At 57.2% G+C, this 23,879-nt stretch overlaps 1 protein-coding gene across 9 annotated transcripts in view; it reads left to right on the forward strand.

Moving 5' to 3' along the window:
- Positions 1-17,731, forward strand: part of SLC29A1 (solute carrier family 29 member 1 (Augustine blood group)) — a 59,886-nt gene extending 42,155 nt beyond the window's left edge. For all 9 annotated transcript variants that reach the window (XM_084625013.1, XM_084625009.1, XM_084625010.1 and 6 more), the window contains 12 exons: positions 3,414-3,498; positions 6,062-6,143; positions 6,272-6,462; positions 6,735-6,874; positions 7,224-7,358; positions 7,806-7,903; positions 8,202-8,298; positions 8,584-8,675; positions 8,808-8,916; positions 9,377-9,462; positions 14,457-14,656; positions 16,517-17,731. In XM_084625013.1, the coding sequence (XP_084481139.1) occupies positions 3,470-3,498; positions 6,062-6,143; positions 6,272-6,462; positions 6,735-6,874; positions 7,224-7,358; positions 7,806-7,903; positions 8,202-8,298; positions 8,584-8,675; positions 8,808-8,916; positions 9,377-9,462; positions 14,457-14,656; positions 16,517-16,628 (1,371 nt within the window). In that variant the 5' untranslated portion in view covers positions 3,414-3,469 and the 3' untranslated portion in view covers positions 16,629-17,731. The remainder of the gene's footprint in view (positions 1-3,413; positions 3,499-6,061; positions 6,144-6,271; positions 6,463-6,734; positions 6,875-7,223; positions 7,359-7,805; positions 7,904-8,201; positions 8,299-8,583; positions 8,676-8,807; positions 8,917-9,376; positions 9,463-14,456; positions 14,657-16,516) is intronic.
- The last annotated feature ends 6,148 nt before the right edge of the window (positions 17,732-23,879 follow it).

The raw sequence follows: 23,879 nt of genomic DNA on the forward strand, positions 1-23,879 counted from the left end.
CTACAACTCCTATTGGGAGGTCCAGATCCTCATCTGTCTGAGGGTTAGAAACCTTCTAATTACCATCCTAAAGGTGTCCATAGTCAGTTGATGCCCATATGTTGTTGTGCCCAATTGCCCTTTAGTTTAAATAGCAGCCAGGTTAGGGTCCATATGGGAGCCAGGTGGGAGTGTGAAATCTGAGATATACCATAGTGCAGCATCAGTGAGATTTTTGCGTTCAATATACAATTGCCAAATATACACTCTATCCATATCAAAAGCGTCCATGGGCACTCCCCTAAGGACAGCGTGAACTCAGATGGGAGTCCCTTCAAGTCAGCCGCTGCACTGGGACATCTGGAAAGACTTTTGACTCTCTGAAGAATATCTATAGATAAGGGCAGAAAAGGCATCTGGACCTGTCCTGTCCTGATCGTTTTATGGGAACAATGTCCTTGACAGCCATTTTTGGCGCATACCAGGGGTGAAAGTACTGGTCCTGTCCTGATCGTTTTATGGGAACAATGTCCTTGACAGCCATTTTTGGCGCATACCAGGGGTGAAAGTACTGACCATGGAAAGCTCATGGCATCCCATGTGGCCTGAAGCCCTGAAAGGGCCATGCAGTTTGTCAGAGGTAGCCCTGTAGCAGATTCACAAGAGGGAGCAGCAGCCTGGTTTATTACAAGGGCTCCCACATCCCTCCCCTGCAGGGAGATTTCATTTCTAAGCTCTGCAGAACTGTCACGAAGCTGTTATGCCATGACCTTGAAAAAAGTATTTCCTCTCCCTGATGTGCGGAGGATTTCATGATCCATGAAGGCTCATGTATCCTCTGAGAGGAAGAGTGCAGGCCCAGCAGCTGTCTCACAGGCTTTCTTAGCCCAGCTGAGCTGGGCATTATCGCAGGATTGCTAGTGAAGGCTGGGCTACATACACTGGTTGGTTGTAGGGCACTGTTATTGGGTTGCCCAAGGCGGCACAGGCTGGGTCACTCACACTGATTTGCTTGTGTTGAGCTGGCTGCATTACAGGTATTTGGGAGTAATGAGTGCTGGTCTGTGTGTGCTTGCAATAAGCCAGCACTCTGGAAAGAAATGGAGGCACTTAGCAAAATGAGAGCATGGGGTTAAGCAGCTATGGCACCTTCCTTTAGGAAGCCCGCTCACCCTTCCCAGAGTGACATGGGCTCACAGTCAGTAGGGAAACAGGAGTGAGTGGCCCCCTCGGGGCAGAGAGAGGGGCCTGGGAGAGGAGTGTGTGGGGACCCACCAGCTCAGAGCAGCAGAACTAAACCAGGTGTGACAGGGCCCTGTGACAGGTGGGCTTTCAGAGGCTGCTGCAAGCTGGCTCACTGCAGCTGCACTGCTGGCAGGGAGAGCCGTCCCCATGCCGGCAAACTCCCCAGCTCCTGGGCCTTGCTGCCCTGCTCCATCGTTCCTCTGGGATCCTGAAGCTGGCAGCCTGTAGTACTGCTCACACGCTATCCCCTCCGCAAAATCCTCCATTTCCTCACTTCCCTTCCCTTGGCTCTGTGTGATGTGACCTGACGCCAGCTGACACCAACTCATCTGCTCCAACGCAGCCCCCATGACCAAGAGGGGCTTGGCACTCACTCCCGTGGGAGGCAAAACACAGTTCCACTGCCTTCAGACACGCCTTCCTGATCAATGGGCATGGGGCTGCCAGAGCCTCCGTTGGCTCTGTCATCCCCAGCTGTGTGCATGGGCTCGGCCTCTCCGTCAGCCCTTCTATCATGCAGGTGTGGTGGGGGAGCAGGGGTGTGTCTCACAGTCAGGGCGTTTATCAGGCGGCATATTGGGATCCAGGTTCTGGTCAGCCCCACTGGAACTCTCCCAACAGGAGGGATCCAGTTGCCCTGGGCCCCTTGTGCAGTGGCAGGATGAATCTGGCTAGGGAGCAGGATGTGCAGCAGGAATGCTTGCAGCTTTCTGCACGCTGACCTACGGGCAACTGGATGTCACGCTTCACAGTGTCAGCTGGCTGGGGAGAGGGTTGCACACCTGGCCAGGTGCATGATGAGGATTTTTTTTAAACGTTCCTTGTGCCATTAAGTACTGGGACCAGCAGCCAGTGCAGCAGGAGACGTAAGGGGGCATCAGATTAGATGGGCCCACTGATCTGATCCAGCTCAGCAAGGACAGAGGATGCTGGGCATATGGGCCCACTAGTCTCTTCTGGTGCAGCACCTTCCACCTTCATAGTGGTCTTCCCAAATTCCTTCCTGCACTCGCGTGTCCCCTGAGCTGAACTCCTCGCCTTGAATAGGCTTTCTCCCACCAGATGCAGTGGCTTTCCCGTTTGCTCTCTGTTATTTCTGGGCTCCCTTAGGCTGATGCTGGAGCCTTGAGGAGCAGTCCCAGCTGTGGCTGGGTGCTGGCTCTCTGGGAGGCAGCTCCTGGGGGGTAGCCATGGTAGGGGGAAGTGGGTGAGATGTACTAGGTAACTATGCCATGCCCCATAAGCGACAAAAGGGATCACACTTCTGCCCTGTCTAGGGGGTCATGTGATCTGCAGAGGGGAGTGAGCTAGACGGGGACCCCAGAGTATGCCCACTGCGTGTGAAGAGGAAGTGCCCAATGTAGTAACAGTTGAAACTGGCAAGGGCCAGGCTAGGGCTGCTGCTGATGATGGGGCAGCAAATCCTGCAGTCTCTGTGGGAGGAGGAGATTGGCCTACGCTCAGACCCTCCAACTGGCCCTTGATCCATCCTCAGGGCTGAAGAGCCGTTGGTGTATAGGGATAAAGCAGGGCCGGGTCTCTGCAGAAAGCAGACATGGCTGGAGCAGGTGCCTAAAGGTTCGTTGTCACCTGGTACCAAAGAGGGGTTGGGAGGGGCCTCAGCCCTTGTGGAGGATTTGCTCCAGTGTACATGGCAGAGAAAAGGGGGTGGGAGATATGCACCAGCTTAAAGGAACCTAGAGCATGCCAGAGCCAGGCATTCCCCTTGTCTGGAGATGGGGTATTTGTCACTGCTGGACTGGCGACTCCACATAGCCTAGAATGGAGGAGCCAGGCCTCCTGGGTGGGACCTGCTGGGTATGTAACTGAAGGGGAACAGATATGCCTGGCTGATGCAGAGGGGACTGAGGAGCTGAGAAAAATGCCAGCTCAACTCACCCAGGGGAGAAAGGGGCAGTGTCAGGGCAGGGCTTCCCTGCAGGAGGAAGGGGCTTCAGGCCTCCGACCCCACTGCCCTGCATCCCAGCCTGTCCTGAGCAAGTCGTTTGGAAGAGCTCCAAGCAGCAGCTCTGCAAAGGGGAGGCAGATCTGTGCGGGTACTGTTCCCTTTCAGAGTGTTGCTGATCCCAGCTCACCCAGGATGCCCCCAGCACTAAAACCAGCACTGCGCCCCTTGCTCCCAGGATTCCAGCTCCCCACTAAGCTCTCTGTTTGGTTTGGATTTGCAGGACGCCAGCAGCACAGTGAGAGTGTTACCAAACCTCGCTGACCGCCACCAGGCACCATGATGACGAGCAGCGGTCCCTCAGACAGGTATGACCAGGCCTTAGTATGCGTGCACACACGTCCCCTGGAAACATCGCCTTCCGCGCTGGTCCCCTGACCAGCCCCTCCTGACAGAACCACAGCTGCAGCAATGTTTCCGGGACCCCCTCCCTGCAGCCTGGCAGGCTCACCAAGTGACAGGACTGCCATAAGAGCCCAAGGACCCTGGGATGAGCCCACAGGGGCCATGATCTTGACAAATCCAGTGTCCCTGAAACTTGGAGGTGGGGAGCTATTGCTGCCCCCAAACCCAGAAACCCTACTCCCCTGCCTTCTGCTGTGGCCCTGGAGCAGAGGGCTGGGGGAGCAGCAGCCAGTGCTGTGCTATATGTCGTTCTAGGTGGAGCCCAGTCTGTAGCTCACGACGTGACTAAAGCAACAGGATCGGGTCTGTGGCGCTCTCCTCCCTTGGCAGCTCTCCTCTTGTCAGTTTTCCCATAACTCACGGGCTGCAAACATTCCGCACTGTGAGGAGAAGACAAATGCTAAGAGACTTGGCCCCCTCCCATATCTGCCAGCTGCCAGCACGTATCTGGCCGCCATGGGCCTGTGAGCAGCCAACACCCTTGCTTGCTCCCTCCCTCTTTCATAACAGCTTGGAAATCCCCTTTGGGTCACAGGGCAGCTGAACCCTTGCACTCTTACTTAATGTCAGTGGGAGGCAGGGCTGCTCCCAGCACTTGCGGGGGCTCCACACAACCTGTCCTGGGCCAAGCAGACACCCTTCTCCCCACTGCCCCTTCTGCAGAGAGCTGCCCCTCTCCTACAAGTGGGATCCATTCTCCTGCCTTAGCATCAATGCCATATGGAGTGTCAGATATAGCCCCCCCCCGGTTACACCTTGTTGGGGGCACCCAGTCTCTTCTCTTTGGGAAGGCATACACAGCGGGTAAGGAAGTGGGAGCCCCTGGTGTTCGCAGCTAACAACCCACCTGGCCTTATTTCTCCGAACTCCAACATATCCAACTTCCCATTAGGGGATTCTGGGTCCAACAGGCGGATGCTGTACTAAGCAGCACTATGATTAGAGCTGCCACTAAGGGGCAGTCAGGACTCCGCGTGCCCATTCGACTGCATTAAGGCCTAGGTGGACAAAAGCAGCTATAGGCTTTGAGTGTCCCATGTTGGACATGTAGGGCCTGATTCTCAGAGGGGCTGAGCACTCGCTGGCCCAGGTGAAGCCAGTGGGAGCTGCGGGGTGTTCAGCACCTCTGTAAAAACAGGCACAATGGCACAGTGCCCCACTGAATGGAGAACCCTCTGCAAAGACTTGGGTGTCCTGGCAGCTAATCAGCTGACCATGAGCTCTCAGTGCTACACTGTGGTCAAAAGGGCTAAAGTGATCCTGGGCTGTATAAACAGGGGAATCGCAAGTAGGAGTGGAGAGGTTATTTTACGGTTGTATTTGGCACTGGGATGACTGCTGCTGGCACACTCTGTGTCCATTTCTGGTGTCCACAGATGGTTCAAGAAGGAGGTTGATAAATTGGGGAGAGGTTCAGAGAAGAACCACAAGAATGATTTAAAAAGTTAGAAAACAGGCCTTATAGTGGTAGACTCAAGGTGCTCAATCTATTTCGCTTAACAAAGAGAAGGTTCGGGGTCACTTGATTCCAGTCTATAAGTATCTATATGGGAAACAAATAGTTGTTAGTCAGCTCTTCATTCTAGCAGAGAAAGGTACAGCACGATCCGATGGCTGGAAGTCAAAGCAAGGCAAATTCAGACTGGAAATAAGACAGAGTTTTACCAGGGAGGGTAATTAACCACTGGAACAATTTACCAAGGATCATGGTGGATTCTCCAACAATGGCAGTGTTTAAACCAAGGCTGGATGTTTTTCTAAAGGATATGCTCTGGGAATTATTCTGGGGCCATTCTCTGGCCCGTATTATACGGGGCGATAGACTAGATGGTCACAATGGTCCTTCTGTCCTGGGAATCTCTGAATCTGGGAACTGGCCGGTGACATTAGTGCTTGTAAGAGTGCTGCAGAATTCAGCAGGGGTGCCCCAAAGGCTAGTGTCTGTCTGTGTTGTGTTGTGTGAGGGAGCTTGAGCAGCACCAGCCTGCACTGTCCTGAGGAATGTAATTAATGTCTGCTTAAGGGAGCCTAGGGTTGGAACAGTCAGGTGCTGCAGGTCAGGAGTGATAGGGATAGGAAGAGCTGTGTGTGGGGAGCCCAGGGCTGGGATAGCGGTGGGGGGGCTGCAGGTCAGGGGTGCGGGGCACTGGCAGAGCTGTGTGTGGGGAGCCCAGGGCTGGGATAGCAGGGGGGCTGCAGGTCAGGGGTGAGGGGCATTGGCAGAGCTGTGAGAGTGGCAGGTAGCCCAGGCCCCTGCCTTCTCCAAGAAAATCTCTCCTCTGCCCTCCCTTTATGAACACTGAACCTGAGCTATTTCATGATTCAGTGCCTCCTTCCCCTCTCCCCTCTTCTGGGCCAGGGATGGTCAGGAGATGGGGGCAATATCCACACATCCTCCTACCGCCTGACCTGTCCCAGCAGCAGCCTGCTCAGAGACCCCTCTGACTCTGCCCATCTCTCGCACAGGTATAAAGCTGTCTGGCTGATATTCTTCACACTCGGCCTGGGGACGCTGCTGCCATGGAATTTCTTCATGACAGCCACCAGGGTAAGGAGTGTGTGGTGCGTGTGGTCCATGCTCATGTTGGTCTGGGAGCTGGTATGCGCCAGGAGGGAAGTGCGTGTGGCATGGGTGTGTCGGAGGCAAGCGCGTTCATTTCGCTCTCTCCCTTTCAGTATTTCACCAACCGCCTTGGGGAACCCCAGAACATTTCCTCCCTGGAGCCCCTCGCTGGGCTGAACAGCACGGACAAGGGCCAGGAGCCTCCCCCCACCCACCTGCAGGCCAGGTTCAACAATTTCATGACGCTCTGTGCCATGCTACCCCTGCTCATCTTCACCTGCCTCAACTCCTTCCTCCACCAGAGGTAAGTCTGGGCCCCTGCCCTGGCCCGGTCCCTCATCTCCATCCCCTCTGGCCAAGCAGAGAACTCAGCCTCCCTCCGGGTCCCCTCCATCCTCCCAGAGCCCAGCTGGACCAATCCCCACTCGACACCGGCACGAGACCCACCAAACGCCTGGCTTTTGTGACCCAATTCCCCTTTAAGGCAGGCCTGCCGAGGTGGGTGCCTCTCGCAGCCCCCCATGGCCCTGTTGGCGGGGGCTCTTCTCACTGTGGGGCTCTCTTGCCGCCCTGCAGGGTCCCCCAGAAAGTCCGTATCCTGGGCAGCCTGATTGCCATCCTGCTGGTCTTCATGATGACAGCTGCCTTGGTAAAGATCCCCCTGGAGCCTCTCCCCTTCTTCGTCATCACCATGGTCAAGATCATCCTCATCAATTGTGAGTGGGGGGCCTTGGGCAATCCTTGATGCTACTGGGGTCGGGGAAGCTGGCCCCAGAGGGGTGGAAAGAGGCACTGGCCCTATTCAACCGCTCCCTTCGCTGTTACCCCAGGCAGTGCCAACCCACTCTGCTGCTACAGGGTCTCGCATCTGGGTCTGATCTCCTGGCACTGAAATGCATGGCTACTCCTCCCCCAGCAGGAGGCGCCATAGGGACCTGGGCAGGGGCACTGACCGCGATGTAGTGCAGATCCCCTGTTTGTCTCACAGCAAGGGTGGGAGAAGGGCACTGTTATGTGTCACCCCTATTTGCCGATCCTCATTATTACCTGTCTTTGTCCTTGCAGCCTTTGGTGCCATCCTCCAGGGCAGCCTCTTTGGATTGGCAGGGCTGCTGCCTGTCAGCTACACCGCCCCTATCATGAGCGGGCAGGGCATGGCAGGGACCTTCGCAGCTCTGGCCATGATCTGCGCTATCGCCAGTGAGTAACTCCCATGAAGCCCTGTCTACAGCCCTACAGCCGCCCACCTTTCAGTGGGATCTGCTGCAAAACACAGCCAGTGCCCAGGAGCTGCAGGAGGGCCTGATCGGTGCAGAGGGTGTGCAGATTGCCCGTCCCCTCGATGCCCCCCCTACACACACACAGTTCAGAGCCAGCTGCCAGGGCACCTCTAGGAAAGGGCACACTTGGGGGTCACTCTGGAAGGGGCACTAAAATCCAATTATTGGGTAGGTGATCATGCAGGGGGCAGCTTGGGGGGTCTCCACAGGCTTCTGCAAACATCCTGTCCTAGGAGAGGGGTGTCCTTCTGGCAGAGCTGGCGTGGAGGGGAGAGGCAGGGCGTGTCTCTTCCCCTATTGTTGCCTTCCCCAGCAACCCCCTCTGCCCTTCCCTCACCTCCGGCCTCTCTCCTCTCCGTGCTCCCAGGCGGCTCATTGCTGGAAGACAGCGCATTCGGCTACTTCATCACAGCCTGCGTGGTGATCCTGCTGGCCATCGGCTCCTACATCCTGCTGCCCCGCCTGGTAAGGACTTGCCCTTCTCAGGGAGGCGAAGGGTGTGGACCTACCCCGGCAGGGGACCTACCCCAGCAGGGGACCACCCATCCGGCAGAGGAGAGTGGGGGTGCTGTGCTCTAGAGGAGCCGTAGTGCAAGGGGAAGCCAGCCTCATTCCCGTGCCTGCAGGCTTCCCCCGTGACACTCCAGTCCTGGCCGCAGACAGCCCCCATCCCTGGGGGCAGAGAGTTTCTCCTCCTGCCCCTCTCCCCCCCCACCCCCACCCCCCTTCCCACACACAAACTTTCTGGGTGGTCTCTCTGCAGGACTTCTTCCGTTACCACCTGATGAAGGACAAGACCGAGTATCGGGTCCATGAGGGGCATGCTGAGCTGGAGACTAGAATCGACCTGATCAAGAAAGGTGGGGCATGCCGGGGGAGTAGCCTGAACCAGGGGAGAGGGGAATATTGACAGGTAGGCTGGAGGGAGAGCTGGGGACTGGAGCTGGACCTGGGGAGGCTTCTAGTTCTGGGGAAGCCTGCAGCCCCTCTGCATGTGGCCCACCCCAGAATCCCAGGGGATGGGGAAGGCGCAGGCATGATCAGTGCTGATTCTGGGACTGGGCTCAAGCGTGGAGCTACTGGCTGCACCTGGGGTCACCCACCACCTTAGGGCCTCCCCTCACCCTTCCTGTCTCTCCCTACAGGCGAGCCCAATGGGGTGGAACAGAGGTACCCGAACAACACAGCCCCCCAAGTTTCCAGCCAGAAGCCCTCCGTCTTCAGCATCTTTAAGAAGGTATGTGAGTCGGTGATACCCCCTACCCCTCATGCCTGGGCCACGTCTCTCACCCGGAGTGGGAGACCCCCCAGAGCTGGTCTGTCCCTACATATTTGGGTAACGGGTCCTGGCTCTGTTTTCGCCCCTCAGATCTGGGTCATGGCTCTGTCTGTCTGCTTTGTCTTTACTGTCACCATTGGGGTCTTCCCGGCAGTCACCGCCGAGGTGAAGTCCACGATCGCAGGAAGCAGCAAGTGGGGTGAGTGACAGCAGGCTTCCCTTCGTTCATTGCTAGGGAGACTAGGGACAGGGCGGACTAGAAGGGAGTGGCCCCCAGGGGCAGAGCTGGAAGAAAGTGGGGCTCGGGTGGGGAAGGAGCTACAGGGGAGAGGCCCCAGTGACATCTGATGGCAACCTGAGAGCTGGATAGGCCTGCTGTGTCCTCTGACAGACTGGGTGCCAGGTTTCTCTCCTAGGCTTGGGCAGGATCTGTGGGCAACGGTGTGGGCTGGGCCCAGACCCTGTCCTGGCTGCTGAGCTGCAGGGAGAGGCGTGTTGGAGGGAGAGGGAGGGTGCGAGCCTGTACCCCTGGGAGGGGCTGTGTTGTTGGGTAGGGCCTGATCCCCCTGTCCCCTTGCACGGTGGGGGGCACCTCATGCAGAAGACAGGACACCCCACCCCTTCCTATCACCTGTCACTGACCCTTCCTCTCTCTCCAGAGATGTACTTCATCCCTGTCTCCTGTTTCCTGATGTTTAATATCTTCGACTGGCTGGGACGGAGCCTCACAGCTGTCTGCTTGTGGGTAAGTGTGGGGCGGAGGGGGCACGGGCCTGGCAGCTGGGCCCTGACCCTTTAGGAGCACAGTCAGCCAATCAGAGTTCACCTCTCAGGGCTGCCCTGTGTCCTGACAGCCCAGCTGCCCATGCAGGACACAAGGAAGTGGGTGCTGGCAAGTTAGCACACGGGGCTCTGCATTGAATTCTGATCCTGGCTCTGGGAGCTGAGCAAGGACTGTTGGGTTAGAGCAGGGTGCTGGGAGTCAGGACTCCTAGTTTCTGTCCCTGGCTCTGATTGCCTCATTGCATGCCCGTGTGTGAGTCATTTCCCTGCGCCCTACCTCAATTTCTCCACCTGTACAGTAGGTGACCCTCAGCTGCTGACCCCTACCTCCCCGTGGGCTGGGGCTCAAGTACAATTGTGTGTACATGCTAGGAAAGGGCAAGGGGTGACTATCATGGAGCTGTAGGGAGCCCGTCCCCCTGGAATCCTGTCCTGCCTCTTTTGGCTGGAGAAGCTAAAGGCACTGTGAATTCGGGGTGTTTTCCCAGCTGAGTCTGACACGTTTGCTTAAGGGTCTATAATTAACTCCCCAGGAAGTGGATGTAACAGGCACTCCAGAGAGAACTAGCAAGCAAGGGGATGGTGCCCTGAGGGACACCAGCAGCTGCGGGCAGCAAAGTACAGCAGAGAGAGAAGTGGTGAGCCCAGAGAAAAGCAAGATGCAGGATGCCAAGGGCATAGAAGGGACCCATAGGTGGTACTGGTAGGAAGCCATCAGCTGCCTTGTGAAGAGTGCAGAGGGCAGCAGCTACTTGGGAGAAAGGAGCCCAGGGAGCAACAACAGATGGGCTGCTCTGGGAATGCGTGTGACAGGGAAGGAGGTGTGGGGATGGCAGCCGGCAAATATCTCCAGTTGCTGGACATGAGACGCTAGCTGGGGCTCTGAGTTACTACAGAGAATTCTTTCCCAAGTGTCTGGCTGGTGGGTCCCACCTGCATGCTCAGGGTCTAACTAAATCATCATCATTTGGGGTCGGGAAGGAATTTTCCCCCAGGTCAGATTGACAGAGACCATAGCGGGGTTTCTCCTTTCTCTGCAGCATGGGGCCTGGGTCACTTGTGGGTTTGATCTAGAGTCAATGGTGGGTTCTCTTTAACTTGAAATCTTTAAATGAGGATGTCAGTAACTCAGCCAGCAGTTAGGGGTCTGTCACAGGAGTGGGTGGGTGAGGTTCTGTGGTTGGCGACGTGCAGGAGGTCAGACTGGATGATCACGATGGTCCTTTCTGGCCTTAAAGTCTATGAGTCTGGGAGCTAGGGCCGAGGGAAGAGCAGCTCACCGCCGGGGACAGGATGGCGCTGAGAAAACTCCGGCTGGGAAGGAGGGCATGGGCCCAAGTGAAGTCAGAGAGATGGGTAGGCTGGAGGTCCTGGAAGGGAGCTGGTGTTGGGGAGGTCCGAGAGGGGATGTGGCGAATGGGCGTGGGGGCGGGATCCTGTGAAGTTCCAGTTAGACATTCCCATGGTGCTGTTTTCCCGGCAGTGTGGCTTGGAGGCAATCATCTTCTCAATTGCAGCCTCCTTGTAAACAAACCCAGGCTGCAGCTACACAAACAGCTGGTCAGGGCGGAGGAGGAGCAGCAGGGGGCTGCACTGCTAGCAGGCAGTCTAGGGCTGGGCTCACAAAGGGCACCAAATGGGCTACAGTCCCCTCCATGGCAGCAGTGCCCAATGCTGCCCCTTCCCTGGCCCCCCTCTGTCTCTTTCTCTTGCCCCCTCAGGTCTGCCCCATATGGTGCCATTGACGCTCTGGAGTTCTATGGTGTTTGCTGTGGGGTCTGGCCCTGTCCCAATAACAGGGCTCAGAGGCCCTTCGTGTGGGCCTCCGAGACTGTGTCGGCTGGTCTGAGCCCTGTACCCACTCTGCCCTGGAATTGCCACCTGCCATCCTCCAGGCACGGCCAGCAGCAGGGAACTGAGAATGCAGGAGCGAGGCTAAACACCGCCCCCTGTAGCTAGCGTTCAGGGTGCTACCATGTCCAGGGAATGGGAGGTGTTTTGGAAACCGATCTGCATGAGTATGTGTCATGGACCCTGTACAGTTAACAGGGCTGCTGGGGGACTCTTTCTCTCTCACATTCCAGGTGGCCTAGAGTGGGTCAGGTTGTGGGTCCAGAGTTTTGCTCTGCAGTGACTATCCCTTGCGCCTGCTGCTGTGGGTGGGGAGGGGGCTGGGGTGTCTCTGGCTCTTCCTACCTCTTCCGCGCCCCATACAACACTTCCCCCATTACTGTTCAGGATGTTTGTTTGAATAAACTCTTGACAGCATGAGACAACGGGGAGCCTGTCCGGTCTGAGGCAGCCGGCCTGGCCGAGCTAGGACCCCCTGCTGCCAGGAGCTGCCTCTCCAAAACTCCCTCCCAGCAGTGGGGTCACGTTGTCTGGCTGCCCTCGCCCTTGGCCCTGAGCTGCCTCGCCAGGCCACATCCCTGCTGGCAGGAGGACCCAGCTGGAGATGGTTCCAAAACAGCTTTATGGAAATGGGGATGTGACTGCCTGTGGTTTGGCCTGGCTGATCTGCCGGAGGCCCTCCTTTCCCGGGGCGGGGCCACTCAGTCAACAGGATGCTGGTTTTGGCTGTACCCACAAACACTGGGACTGGCCCGCCCCTATCCCGCAGCAAACTCTTTGGGCTTGGCTGGCACAGCAGTGGGGCAGTCATGAGCACAATGTGCCCTGCAGGGTCTCAAGCTGAGGGGACAACAAAGGCTCATGTCAGATGTAGGCAGCCAATCCTGGCTCCAGGACGGTAGCATCCATTCATGGTGGCCCCATTGCAACCGCTCTGGAGAGGCCCAGGTGGAACTGAGAGGAGAGGCTGGGATGTCCCAGTGGCGTCGGGTCCAGGGGGCACGTTTTCACACCCTGCTGGAGAAAGACCAAGATGGGGGCTTCCACTCTGCGCACTTGGCTCTAAGCAAAGCTGGACCTGCCGAAGGGAAGGGACCGAACAGGGCAGGTTCCAGCCGGAACCAAAGTGCTCAAAGTGTCAAAGCTTTTGACACGGTCTCCCATAGTATTCTTGTCAGCAAGTTAAGGAAGTATGGGCTGGATGAATGCACTATAAGGTGGGTAGAAAGCTGGCTAAATTGTCGGGCTCAACGGGTAGTGATCAATGGCTCCATGTCTAGTTGGCAGCCGGTATCAAGTGGAGTGCCCCAAGGGTCGGTCCTGGGGCCGGTTTTATTCAATATCTTCATAAATGATCTGGAGGATGGTGTGGATTGCACTCTCAGCAAATTTGCGGATGATACTAAACTGGGAGGAGTGGTAGATACGCTGGAGGGGAGGGATAGGATACAGAAGGACCTAGACCAATTGGAAGATTGGGCCAAAAGGAATCTGATGAGGTTCAATAAGGATAAGTGCAGGGTCCTGCACTTAGGACGGAAGAACCCAATGCACAGCTACAGACTAGGGACCGAATGGCTAGGCAGCAGTTCTGCAGAAAAGGACCTAGGGGTGACAGTGGACGAGAAGCTGGATATGAGTCAGCAGTGTGCCCTTGTTGCCAAGAAGGCCAATGGCATTTTGGGATGTATAAGTAGGGGCATAGCGAGCAGATCGAGGGACGTGATCGTTCCCCTCTATTCGACATTGGTGAGGCCTCATCTGGAGTACTGTGTCCAGTTTTGGGCCCCACACTTCAAGAAGGATGTGGATAAATTGGAGAGAGTCCAGCGAAGGGCAACAAAAATGATTAGGGGACTGGAACACATGAGTTATGAGGAGAGGCTGAGGGAGCTGGGATTGTTTAGCCTGCAGAAGAGAAGAATGAGGGGGGATTTGATAGCTGCTTTCAACTACCTGAAAGGGGGTTCCAAAGAGGATGGCTCTAGACTGTTCTCAATGGTAGCAGATGACAGAACGAGGAGTAATGGTCTCAAGTTGCAGTGGGGGAGGTTTAGATTGGATATTAGGAAAAACTTTTTCACTAAGAGGGTGGTGAAACACTGGAATGCGTTACCTAGGGAGGTGGTAGAATCTCCTTCCTTAGAGGTTTTTAAGGTCAGGCTTGACAAAGCCCTGGCTGGGATGATTTAACTGGGAATTGGTCCTGCTTTGAGCAGGGGGTTGGACTAGATGACCTTCTGGGGTCCCTTCCAACCCTGATATTCTATGATTCTATGATTCTATGCTCCCTGGGGAGGGCTCACACCTGCAGACACAGCAGGCAGGAGAAGGGAGACTGACCAGAAACTTGCCAAGCCAGGGCCAAGGGTCAGAGAGCGTGGGGCAGGGGAGCTCAGGGAGCTGGTGAAAGCCGGCCAGGAATACGGGCATTTCCCATGAACGGCCGTCCCCTCGGGAGAGGGCGGGGGACTGCGTGTGTGCAGGGCTTTCACAGCTGCCATCAGCCTGTTTTCCATCCGTTCGTTACTGGCTCTGCAGAACCCTGGCTCAGCATTCTGGCTCCTGCTGCCACCCAGCGCTCCAGCAGCACGAGTCAGCGGGCTGGAAAAGCCCCAGCCCAGTCCCAGGGAATGGACCTGAAGGGGTTGCAGGAGCCAGGGACTGCGTCCCAGGGACCTGCCTGCTGACCCCGCTGTTCTCCCTGGGGCCTAAGCCAGCAGCTGCAGTGCAGGAGCTCAGTAAGTCCAGTCCTCCCCAGCCACATTCGCATCAGATGGGGGCGCAGGATGTGCAAGGGGCACTGCAGGGCAGAGAGAGGGAGCCTGCGTCCCTCAGCAGCACCCCCTTCAGGTGGGTAGGCACAGCACTGAGCTGCCTCGGTTAGAAGGGGGGGGCCTAGAGTTGAGTGGGACAATGGGAAGCTCCTTCAGCAGCCTCCTTCCTATGCCTTACCTGTATGGATCCCCCTCTACTCTCACCTCTTGCCGTCAGATGCACCTTAGTGCCCTGCAGGGTGCCATGGGGAGATGCCCCTCACCTGCCCAGTTCCCCAGTGTCCTGTGGCACACTACCCACTCATAGATCTGTGTCTCTCTCTCCCAGCCTGGGAAAGACAGCCGGCTCCTGCCCATCATGGTGGCTGCCCGTATGGTCTTCATCCCCCTCTTCATGCTATGCAACGTGCAACCCCGCAGCCACATGCCCGTTTTCTTCCACCACGACGCCTGGTACATCAGCTTCATCATCCTCTTCTCCATCTCCAACGGCTACCTGGCCAGCCTCTGCATGTGCTTCGGGCCCAAGTGAGTGTGACCTGTGGCTGGGGGAGGGGAGCCAAGCAACCTCTTACCACACACCAGCCCATGCTGCTGCACTGGGCACTGGCTGACAGCAATTTTGCCCCAGGGACCCAGCCTGGGGGTTCCCCTATCTAACAGGTGCTTTTCCAGTTGCCTTGGTGCAGTGGGTTAGGATCACTCTCCCCATGTTACAGAGGGAGAAACGGGTGGTGGGGGGAGGATTTGCCCCGGGCCACCCAGGTGTCCTGGCTCCCAGTCCTGTGCTTCAGCCACGAGTCTTCTCCTTCCTCCCCAGCCAGGAGCTGAGCTCAGACTTGTGCCTCCTAAGAGAGGAGTGAAAGCGACAGGGGCCAGGGCCGATAGCTGGGGTGGGGACCTGCCCCCAGAGCTAGGCAGCCAAAGGCGACTGGCCCTGCAGAGCGTTCGGCCAGGGACACAGCCTCGGCCCCAGCGCAGGGAGCTGGGGTCGACCGGGCCCTGCAGTCTGTCAAGGCGAGGGGTATGCTGGCACCGGGAGCTGCAGGATGGCGCTGTGCCTGACACTTAGCAGCTGTGGTCTTTTTACGAGCCCATAACTCAGAGCTGGGCGCTCATCCCAGGGGGACGTGGGGATGGGGTTACTGCTGCAGAGAAGCCCCGCCGGGAAACAGTCAGCACCCTCCCTGCCCTTTGCTGCGACTGCCTCCTCGGCCCCCTTCCCTTCCAGAAGCAGGTGCCCTTCCGGCCCCCCTTTCCCTCTCCCCGTCACCAGCGTGAGTGATTATCAAGTGGCAGCCATGCCAGCGCTTCTCCCTGCTGCTGGCCGGCCTGGTTCCTAACCTAACCCATACAGCGCCAGCTCGACCCCTGGCTCAGCTTCAGCCCCGTGTGGCTGGGCGTGACACCCCGCCCCAGCCCCTGCATTCCTCCCACAGCCTGAAAAGAGCAGGTTTCTGGTTTGGGCACCACCCTTAGTGCAGACTTCTGCTCTGCCTGCCATGTTCCAGCACAGTCAGCAGAGGCAGCACGAGAGCACCACCGACGGGCGTGTCAGGCCTGCACACACTCCGCCAGTGTTTTTCCAGTGCATAACAGCCGGGCAGTTCAATGAACTTGCTCACCAAGTGCATTCCCAGTGGCGTGAAGGGAACCTCCTGCCCTCCAACATGGGGGGCCCTTTGCAGGCTGCTCCCCCTCACATGCCATCCTGTCCCCTCCTTCCCTGCAGTGTCAGTACCACAATCCTGGGGGCCCTTGGAAACTGGACTAAACTGTTCTCTGTCAGGCACTTGAGGCTTCTTTCTGGCGGTAGAACAATGGGTCTCTAAAGCGGCCCTGGCCACAGGGCGGGGAGAAGACCCTGTGTGTGCCCCAGGATCCCCCCAGTCCCTTGCTCTGACCCACAAGCAGGGGTTGAAGCACAGATCTGGGAGTCGGGAGACCTGGGTTCTCAGCCCGACTCTGCCACAAGGGGTGGGGTGTCCAGCAGAAATATTTTAACTGCTCTGTGCCACACAGGTGGGGGGACCAGAGCTGGAAGAGCAGGAGGGGCGGGGCGGGGCAGGAGCGAGGGCGCCGGCTGCGAGCGAGGGTGGGGGCAGCCCCCCTGCTCTAGTTCCCACATGTTCTGCTGAAGTGTGCATTGAGAAGCCCCTTGAGGTCCCTCCCAACCCTTCTGTTTGGGGTGGTGCAGGATTATTCCCCAAAGACAACTCCTAGTTCATTCCAGGTTCTCGTTCCCTTTCCCTTCAGCCCTGAGAATGGAGTGGGAGATGTTGGGGAGCTGCAGGGCACTGATTCCTACAGGAGGGCTTAGGACAGGAGTCACCAAGGGTTGGGGCTGGTGCACAGTGCTGCTGGGTTGACGCTTCTCTCCTCCCCCAGAAAGGTGCTCGCCCATGAAGCCGAGACAGCTGGAGCCATCATGGCCTTTTTCCTCTCACTGGGCCTGGCGCTGGGAGCCGTGTTCTCCTTCCTCTTCCGGACGGTGATCTAGCGGGGCGGCAGCATGGACAATGAGGCCATGCTTGGTTCAGCTTCTCATCCCCCAGCCAGCACATAGAGGCTACGGTGCCATGGGGAACGTCTCCTGTGTACTGCTATGAACTCTCACTGCTTTAACAGACCTTACGCCCTCTGACCTGGGGAGCAACCTCCACCTGCCCTGAGGATGGCTTGGGGCTCCCATTGCTGGGCCACTTTGCCCTACCCCCAGCTTGTGTGATGGCTCTAGGACCTGTGTGCCCACCATACTGTGTGTGACCCCTGGATCCCTTGCACACACAGATCTCCCCCTGCCCCGTGTCGTGTGACTCCCTCCCCACACACAGATGCCAGGATCCTGCCTCAAATTCATATCACACCCGCCAAGTCTGGGGTCCTTAGCTCAAAAGAAAAAAGAGTGCCTGGGGCACTGCCCCCCTTGGGGGCTGCTTGTGACTGGCTCTCCCCATCCCGCCCTCCTCTCAAGGGGTCCCTGGAGCGTTCACCCTTGTCCAGTGTCTCTCCCCCTCCCCTAGCAAGGGAAACGCCCCATGCCTGGCTGAGTGAAAGGGAGTCCTGCAGACTGCACTCCATCCCGCTCCGCCCTATATACGTGTGTGACCCCCCATCTCTATGGCTGCTGAGCCGCTCAGACATTCATGGCTTTATTCCTCCCCCTCCCTCCTGGGAGCTAGGGAAGGGTCATGACCCCATACTCCAGCTGGGGAACTGGGGCAGGGCTGCAGATAGAGCCCAGGTGTCTTGAATGCCAGTCAGATGCCTTAATTATTGCACTGCCTTCCTCTCCTCCTGCCCTGGCCTTTCCCCTGCTCCTGCCCTCCCTCCAGGTGACACTGACCCCAGCTGCTTGCACTGCCCCAGACTTTGATCTTCCCCAGCAGGAGGCACTGGCGGAGTGGAGCAGGGACGCTGGCTGGGGGCGGGGCGCAGAGAGTGAGAAGGCTAGTGCAGGACAGCACTGCCACGAGCCACCCCATGCTCCGTGAGGCCTTGCCGGGCTGGGTGCCCCTTGGCGCGAGTGGGGGCCTGGCCCGTTTGTCTCTGTAAATGTAGCTGTACAGTTGCCTTTTTCTATACAAAGAGTGAACATGCCTCCTCATGTGTCTGCCACTGACTCCCACGCCGCCACTGGGGGAGGGGAGCGCGAGCACCATGCAGGCCTCAGCCACCCGCGTCGGCCCCAGCAGAGCCAGGCCCCCAGGGCTGAAGGGACCGGTGTGGAGACATCTTGGTGTCTCTCTCCTCAGCCCCTGCTCAGCTCACTCCCACTCTGGCTTCCCATTTCAGGGGGGGCTCCATGGACAGTGAGGGGGCAGGGGGTCCCAACCATAACCCCAGCGCATGGAGACATGGCCAGTGCTTTGAGTACTGAGAGCAGGCTGGGGGTCCAGGGCAGTACGGGCAGGCTGTGGGAGCAGAGGTCTGGGCTGGCACCAGCAAGCTGGGGGTGCTGGGATCTCATGCTCTGAGAGGTGGTGGGGGGTGGGGCTGCGGGTGCTAAGCTATTCTGAGAATCAAATCCATTCTGCAAAACTTGCCCTGGCAGGTGCATTGGCTGAGCTGTTGTGCCCCCTAGTGACCACAATAGTGAACTGTAGCATTCTGTCCTGTCTGAGCGTCCCAGCCCCTTTTCCTCTCTTGGAAGCAGTTTCCCCAGAAACAGTCTCCTGCTCCTAGGGACAGCGCTGGTTCCTCTGAACACCAGGACTACCTGCCCATACACCTGCCAGCTTCACCCCAGCATAGTCCACTGATGCCCTCCATCTACCACCTGTAACCCATGTCCAGGATAGTTGCATCCCTGGCACCAAACCTAGCTGTGCAAAACCCCCAGGGTTTGCTCTTTGATTCTCCCCTGGAGTACGTGTAAACAGTCATTGAAGGTGTGATTGCAGCTCGCAGAGGCATACTCATGTGAGCTAGGACAGCCAAACATAGCAGAGAAGACACAGCCACACGGGTGCAGGCTCTGAATGGGAATATATCCCAGGATCTTGGGCAGGCTGTGCTGAAATCCATGCTGCTGCAGCTACGGGCTCTTGTTAGCTAAATTCAAACTGGCCGGGGCACATCCCGAGCTGCATACCCCAGTGTGCATCTGGCTCAGCACAGAGCTCATGCCCATGGTCTCCGGAAAGTCAAGCAGAATCATGTACTCATTGGCCAGGTTTGTAACAACAGCCACGTTGTCCAGTCATTCTTCCCATGGCCCTGAGCCCTAGAAGAGCTGCTGTCTCCCTAAGGCCAGAAAACAAGGGCCCTGTGTGTGAGAGGAGCCAGGACTGGGGGGACACACACCAGACAGCCAACCTCAGGGACCAGACGTTCCCGTGTTTCCCTTCCAGCCCTGGCATCTCATTCCTACCTCTCCCCACCCACCTGTCCCAGGGTTACCAACACTGTAACCATGCATTCAGTCTGGAGATGGCAGAGGAACCTCCCACGGGGCAGGATGTGCCCAGGGGTGGAGATGGCAGTGTTGTTCTGGCATCTCAGCAGGGTTCAGATCATTTCCACTCTCTGTGAGGAGGAGGAGGCCAGAGGACACATGCTCCTTCCCTAGGCCCCAGGGGGTGTCCATCCCAGACTAAAGAGGTCACTTCCAGCCTAGGGCTCCCCCTAGACATGCTCATGGAGGGGGGCAGCTGGGGAGACCCCCAACGGTGGGGGACTCTGGCCTCCTCATAGGTATTTGCTGTCTGATTCCAAAGGGTTTGGTCCAAATGTAGCTGACTGACGCTCCAGTACCCTGCTACCTGTTGCCTGTTCGGGAAGCAGGGTCTCTCCAGAGCAGCACCTGCCCAGCTGCAGACTGAAAACATGCAGGAAAAGCAGGAGAAAGCCATTGGGAGAGACTGGAAGTATGGTGCACAGGGTCTCCCCAACTAAGCCCTGTTCTCAGCTCTCCTTTGGGTTTCTGGAAAAACTATCATCACCGCAAAGGGGACATTTGCCTCAATCCAGGGGTGAGGCTCTCCAGTTCATCGCAGATCTGCAGGGTGCCCTCATCCCTAATGGGAAGCACTTCCTTCCCTCCCTAGAAGTCTTGGTCCCAACTTTCCCTGAGCTGCCCCAGATGGGATGGTGTTGGAATTGCTCCCAAGGGTCACAGGTCCAATACTGGTGGCAACAGAGATTCTCCTTGTTGCTGGATCTTACGGAGCAGAAGGCTCCAAGTCCTGTCCCCACTGCCGAGCGAGGTGTTTGAGGGGTGCCACAGAGCAATCCCTGCCCAGTCATGGGGGCAATAAGTTTGTTAAAGTAGAGGCTGAATTGTGACTGAAGTGGCTCCCCCCCTGATGTGGCCCAGCCAGTGTGGATGGGACCCAAACTGGGTCACAGCATCAATCCCTGCCTGGGTTAATTATGATTACACCTGCCCCATCCTCAGAGGCCAGGCCCCACCAGGAAGGAATGTGCTCCAGTCACAGTGGAGACGCCTTTACTCAATTCACACTGTGAAGAGGGGCTGAGAGGCCCAGAGATCCCAAGGGCAACTACCTGGGCGCCGGGTTTGCAGTCCTTCCCTGTTGCAGGGCCGCTGGTTGTTTCCACTGGTCCATGTATGCTGGGTCCCTGCTGGCAACACAGCAATGCAAATACCTGTCATACTGGAGATTGGGCACTAGGTGGTGCCATGGGGAGGGGTCCAGAACTGCAGGCAATTCCATCCATTGAGACTTAATTGACATGACAAACTATTCAGGTGTTACCAAAGGGCAGGTAGCTCCTGTGATCTGAGGGAGATCCCTGCACTGCCAGCCCGGGGGGAGGAAGTTATGACCCAGAGACAACCCCTCCCACCCCATTTTGAGGCCCAAACTGGTTCACCAAGGAGGACAGCAGTTACTGGCTCAGACATCACCCTCCTCTTCTTCCCCTCCTTTCTTTTGTTTGTTTTGGAAACAGGAGCTTAACATGAATGTTTGCAAACAAACCAAACGCGGGAGCAAGGGAGGGAAAGAGACAGGTAAGTGTGGAAATAAAGTGATGCCTGGATAAACTGAGTGATGCCTAGTGGTTAGGGCAGGGGTGACTGGGAGTCAGGACTCCTGGGTTCTATTCCAATCGTTTGTCCTTATCTAGCAATTTCTCTTTTTTCACCGATAAACCAAGGTCATTAAATCAGGGCAGCTCCACTCTTAAACCAATTTAAGACCACTCCAGGGGGTTGCACCAAGATGGAGGTAATTAAATCAGTGCACAAACTGGGCAGCCCAGGCCTTTCAGTGCTTTACAAAGAGGAGCACTTTACAGATGGGGACTCTGAGGTCCAGGGGTGGGGAGAAGGTGCCCCCAGGTCACACAGCAGAGCCAGGAGTCCTGTCCCTTGGCTCTAATCACTAGACCATACTGTCCTCCGTCCTGAGATGTGGGCCTGCCAGGCTCCCTGCAGCAGGGAGCTGATCTCATTCTGAGTCTGTAAAGTGTCAGCCTATCTAGGATGTGGGGTAAATCCGGGGGGCCTTTCCCCCACCCCATCTTGAGCACCCCCCTCTGTGCAGCCATCCCCTCCCCCGAGCTCACAGGAGGTTGGGGGGCTCAATAGGTGCCAAGAGGGTAGCCACAGCTCCCTTCCCTGTGGACATCTGGCTGCAGGGCAGCTTTGGAGGCTTGGGGGTAACTGGGAAGGGCAGTGGGCAGCAAGGGGAGGGCCCGGGGGGGACCCTCCCCCGCTAAGCTCCCCCTGCGCCAGGGCTCCCCCTTGTGGTGCTGCAGTGTCAGGCACTGGGCTGCTGCGGCCACCGCGGATTCCCCAGGGAGAGGGGGCGGGGGGGGCGGCAGGGGGAGGGGGAGGCCTAGCATGGAAACTACTGGAAGAAAGTTACAGCACAGCCCGGCCGAGCCACCGGTGTCCCTCCGCCGCCTCTCACAGCAGCTCAGGAAATAGTCCCGCCCTCCCCTCCACTCTGGCACGCGGAGCGGCTGCCCCCCCCCGCCGGGTGTCACGCCCCGGGGTGACTGTGCAAATCCCAGCCTGCAGCACGCCGCGCGCGCCCCCGCCCCCCGGGTTCCACGTGCGCCGCAGCTCGCTGGGCGGCGGCGGCGGCGGGGGGGGGGGGTCGAGGCGCCCCCAGGGGCTCGCGCGGGGACCGGCTTCCCCGCGTCGTGCTCAGCCGGCTGCGGCCTCCCTCCCCGGCCGGGGCGCGGCAGCCGCCAGAAGGGAGTTTATGGGGAAGCTGGCCCCGCCCGAGGAGGCTGGGCGGCCCCTATCCGGATCGGGGACCTCGGCCCCGGCTGCCGCCTCCAGGCGGCGCCCCCCCCCCGCGGGCGCGCGCGCGCCTCTGGGGAGCGGCCCCAGGGGGAGGCCCCGGGCTGGGCAGATCCTTCATCGCCTGCGCCTGCTCCTGCTCATTTCCTCTTGAATTAAGTCGGAAACCGTGGTGGGCCCCACACTGCGGGCTGCAGTAGGGGCGGAGGCTGGGAGTCCCAGGGAGCCTCTGTCCCCGCCCAGAAGTCAGCAGGAAGGCCAGGAGGTAGCAGAGGTGGCGCTGTGCTGCAAAGCATCTTGCCACCGGCATGGGACAGGAATGACAAATGGCCCGGGGGGCATCCAGCTCCGAGCACCTAGCCCCATCGGTGTATTTAGGCCAAGCATATTGTACAGCCCCATCCTGGTGGGTGTATTTACCCCTGACCAACACCTCCGGCTTCTGTGCTTTGTTTACCCCTCAGCAGCCCCTAAATACTTTATCATGCTAACGAAGGGCCTAACTCTCCATCACCCTCCTCATTTACACTCCGGCACTCTCAGAATGAGTGTAAAATGCTCCCATTCTAGCCTGGTGGTGGTTTTATACCTGCTTTTCCCTTGGCCCACATGATTTTGAATTTAACTAGTAATCTTGTTTTAGGAGGACCAGAACTGGAACATCATGGCAGCTGAGAGTCAGGAGTGAGGGGTATCGGCAGAATTGGGAATAGGGAGGCCCAGGCTGGGATAGCAGGGAGCGGGGGGGCTGCAGGTCAGGGGTGAGGGGCACTGGCAGAGCTGGGGGGAGCCCAGGGCCGGAATAGCAGAGGCTATTCTACAAACTGTTGAATTAAGCAGAGAGCATCAGAAAATCATTGTTCACCAACGAGAACAAGTTAATCCTGTCAAGTCCAAACACTGGCTCCAGAACCAAAAGTATGTTTAAAATAAAATTAACACACAAGCTAACTGCAGATGCTTGTGGGATTTCTGAGGCTTTGACAGGTGCTCCTGTTTTACAAACTAACCCTCAACTGTTGGTCTTTCTGTAATCCGCTCCTACTGAGTGAAGCTAGGGGCTTGCCTATGTTAGCAAACTTGTCCCAGGGCTCCACTGAAACTCCGTTTCTATACCAATTTAACTAGGGGTACGTCTACACTTTGAACTGGGGGTGTAATTTCCAGCTCAGGGGGCCGTACGTGCGCTAGCTTTGATGAAGCTAGCAGGCTAAAAACAGAACTGCTGTCATGGCATGGGCAGTGGGGTGGGTTAGCCCCCTGAGTTAAGTACCAAGAGTCCTGGACAGGATTCTACTTGGGGCAGCTACCCTGTCCCACCCTCTGTGCCACCGAGGCTGTGTTTCTATTGTTAGAGCATTAGACGGGTCAAAGCTACCACATGAACGTCTATCTGAGCTGACACCTCCAGAAGAAAATCCAGTGTAGTTAAATTGCTGTCAGGTTTCAGAGTGGTCGCCGCGTTAGTCTGTGTCAGTAAAAACAACGAGGAGTCCTTGTGGCACCAAAGAGACTAACACATTTATTTGGGCATGCTCGGGGGTCACGTAACTAGTTTAATAATCATTGCTGTAACCCTCTAGTATTAAACCATTATAAAAATGAATATTGTTGTGAAGATTACTATTTATTCCAATATAAACGATTTACTGATATAAAGATCTTTCTGCTGATTTAGTTAAATTGGTGTGAAAATAGAGAGTAGATCAGCTCACAGGTCAACTAAAAATGATTTAGTCACTACAATAGAAACCCCTAATGTAGATGCATTTAAACCAGTTTTGTTTGACATGGTAAATTACCAGATTATAATGAACCAGGGCTCAGCTATCCTTGAAACGCTACAGCGGGGTTCTCCCATCGGTATGGAAAACCCACATCCCCAAGAGGTGGTAGGTAGGGTGATGGAAGAATTCTGGCCCTGTCTACACTGGGGGTTAGGTCGGCTTAACTAAGTCGGTCAGGGAGATGGATTTTTCACCCTCCTAAGCAACATACTTGGGGCAACCTAACGTTTTAGTGTAGACCAGG

This window comes from Lepidochelys olivacea (assembly GCF_965140295.1).
Source record: "Lepidochelys olivacea isolate rLepOli2 genome assembly, chromosome: 3".
NCBI lineage: Eukaryota > Metazoa > Chordata > Testudines > Cheloniidae > Lepidochelys > Lepidochelys olivacea.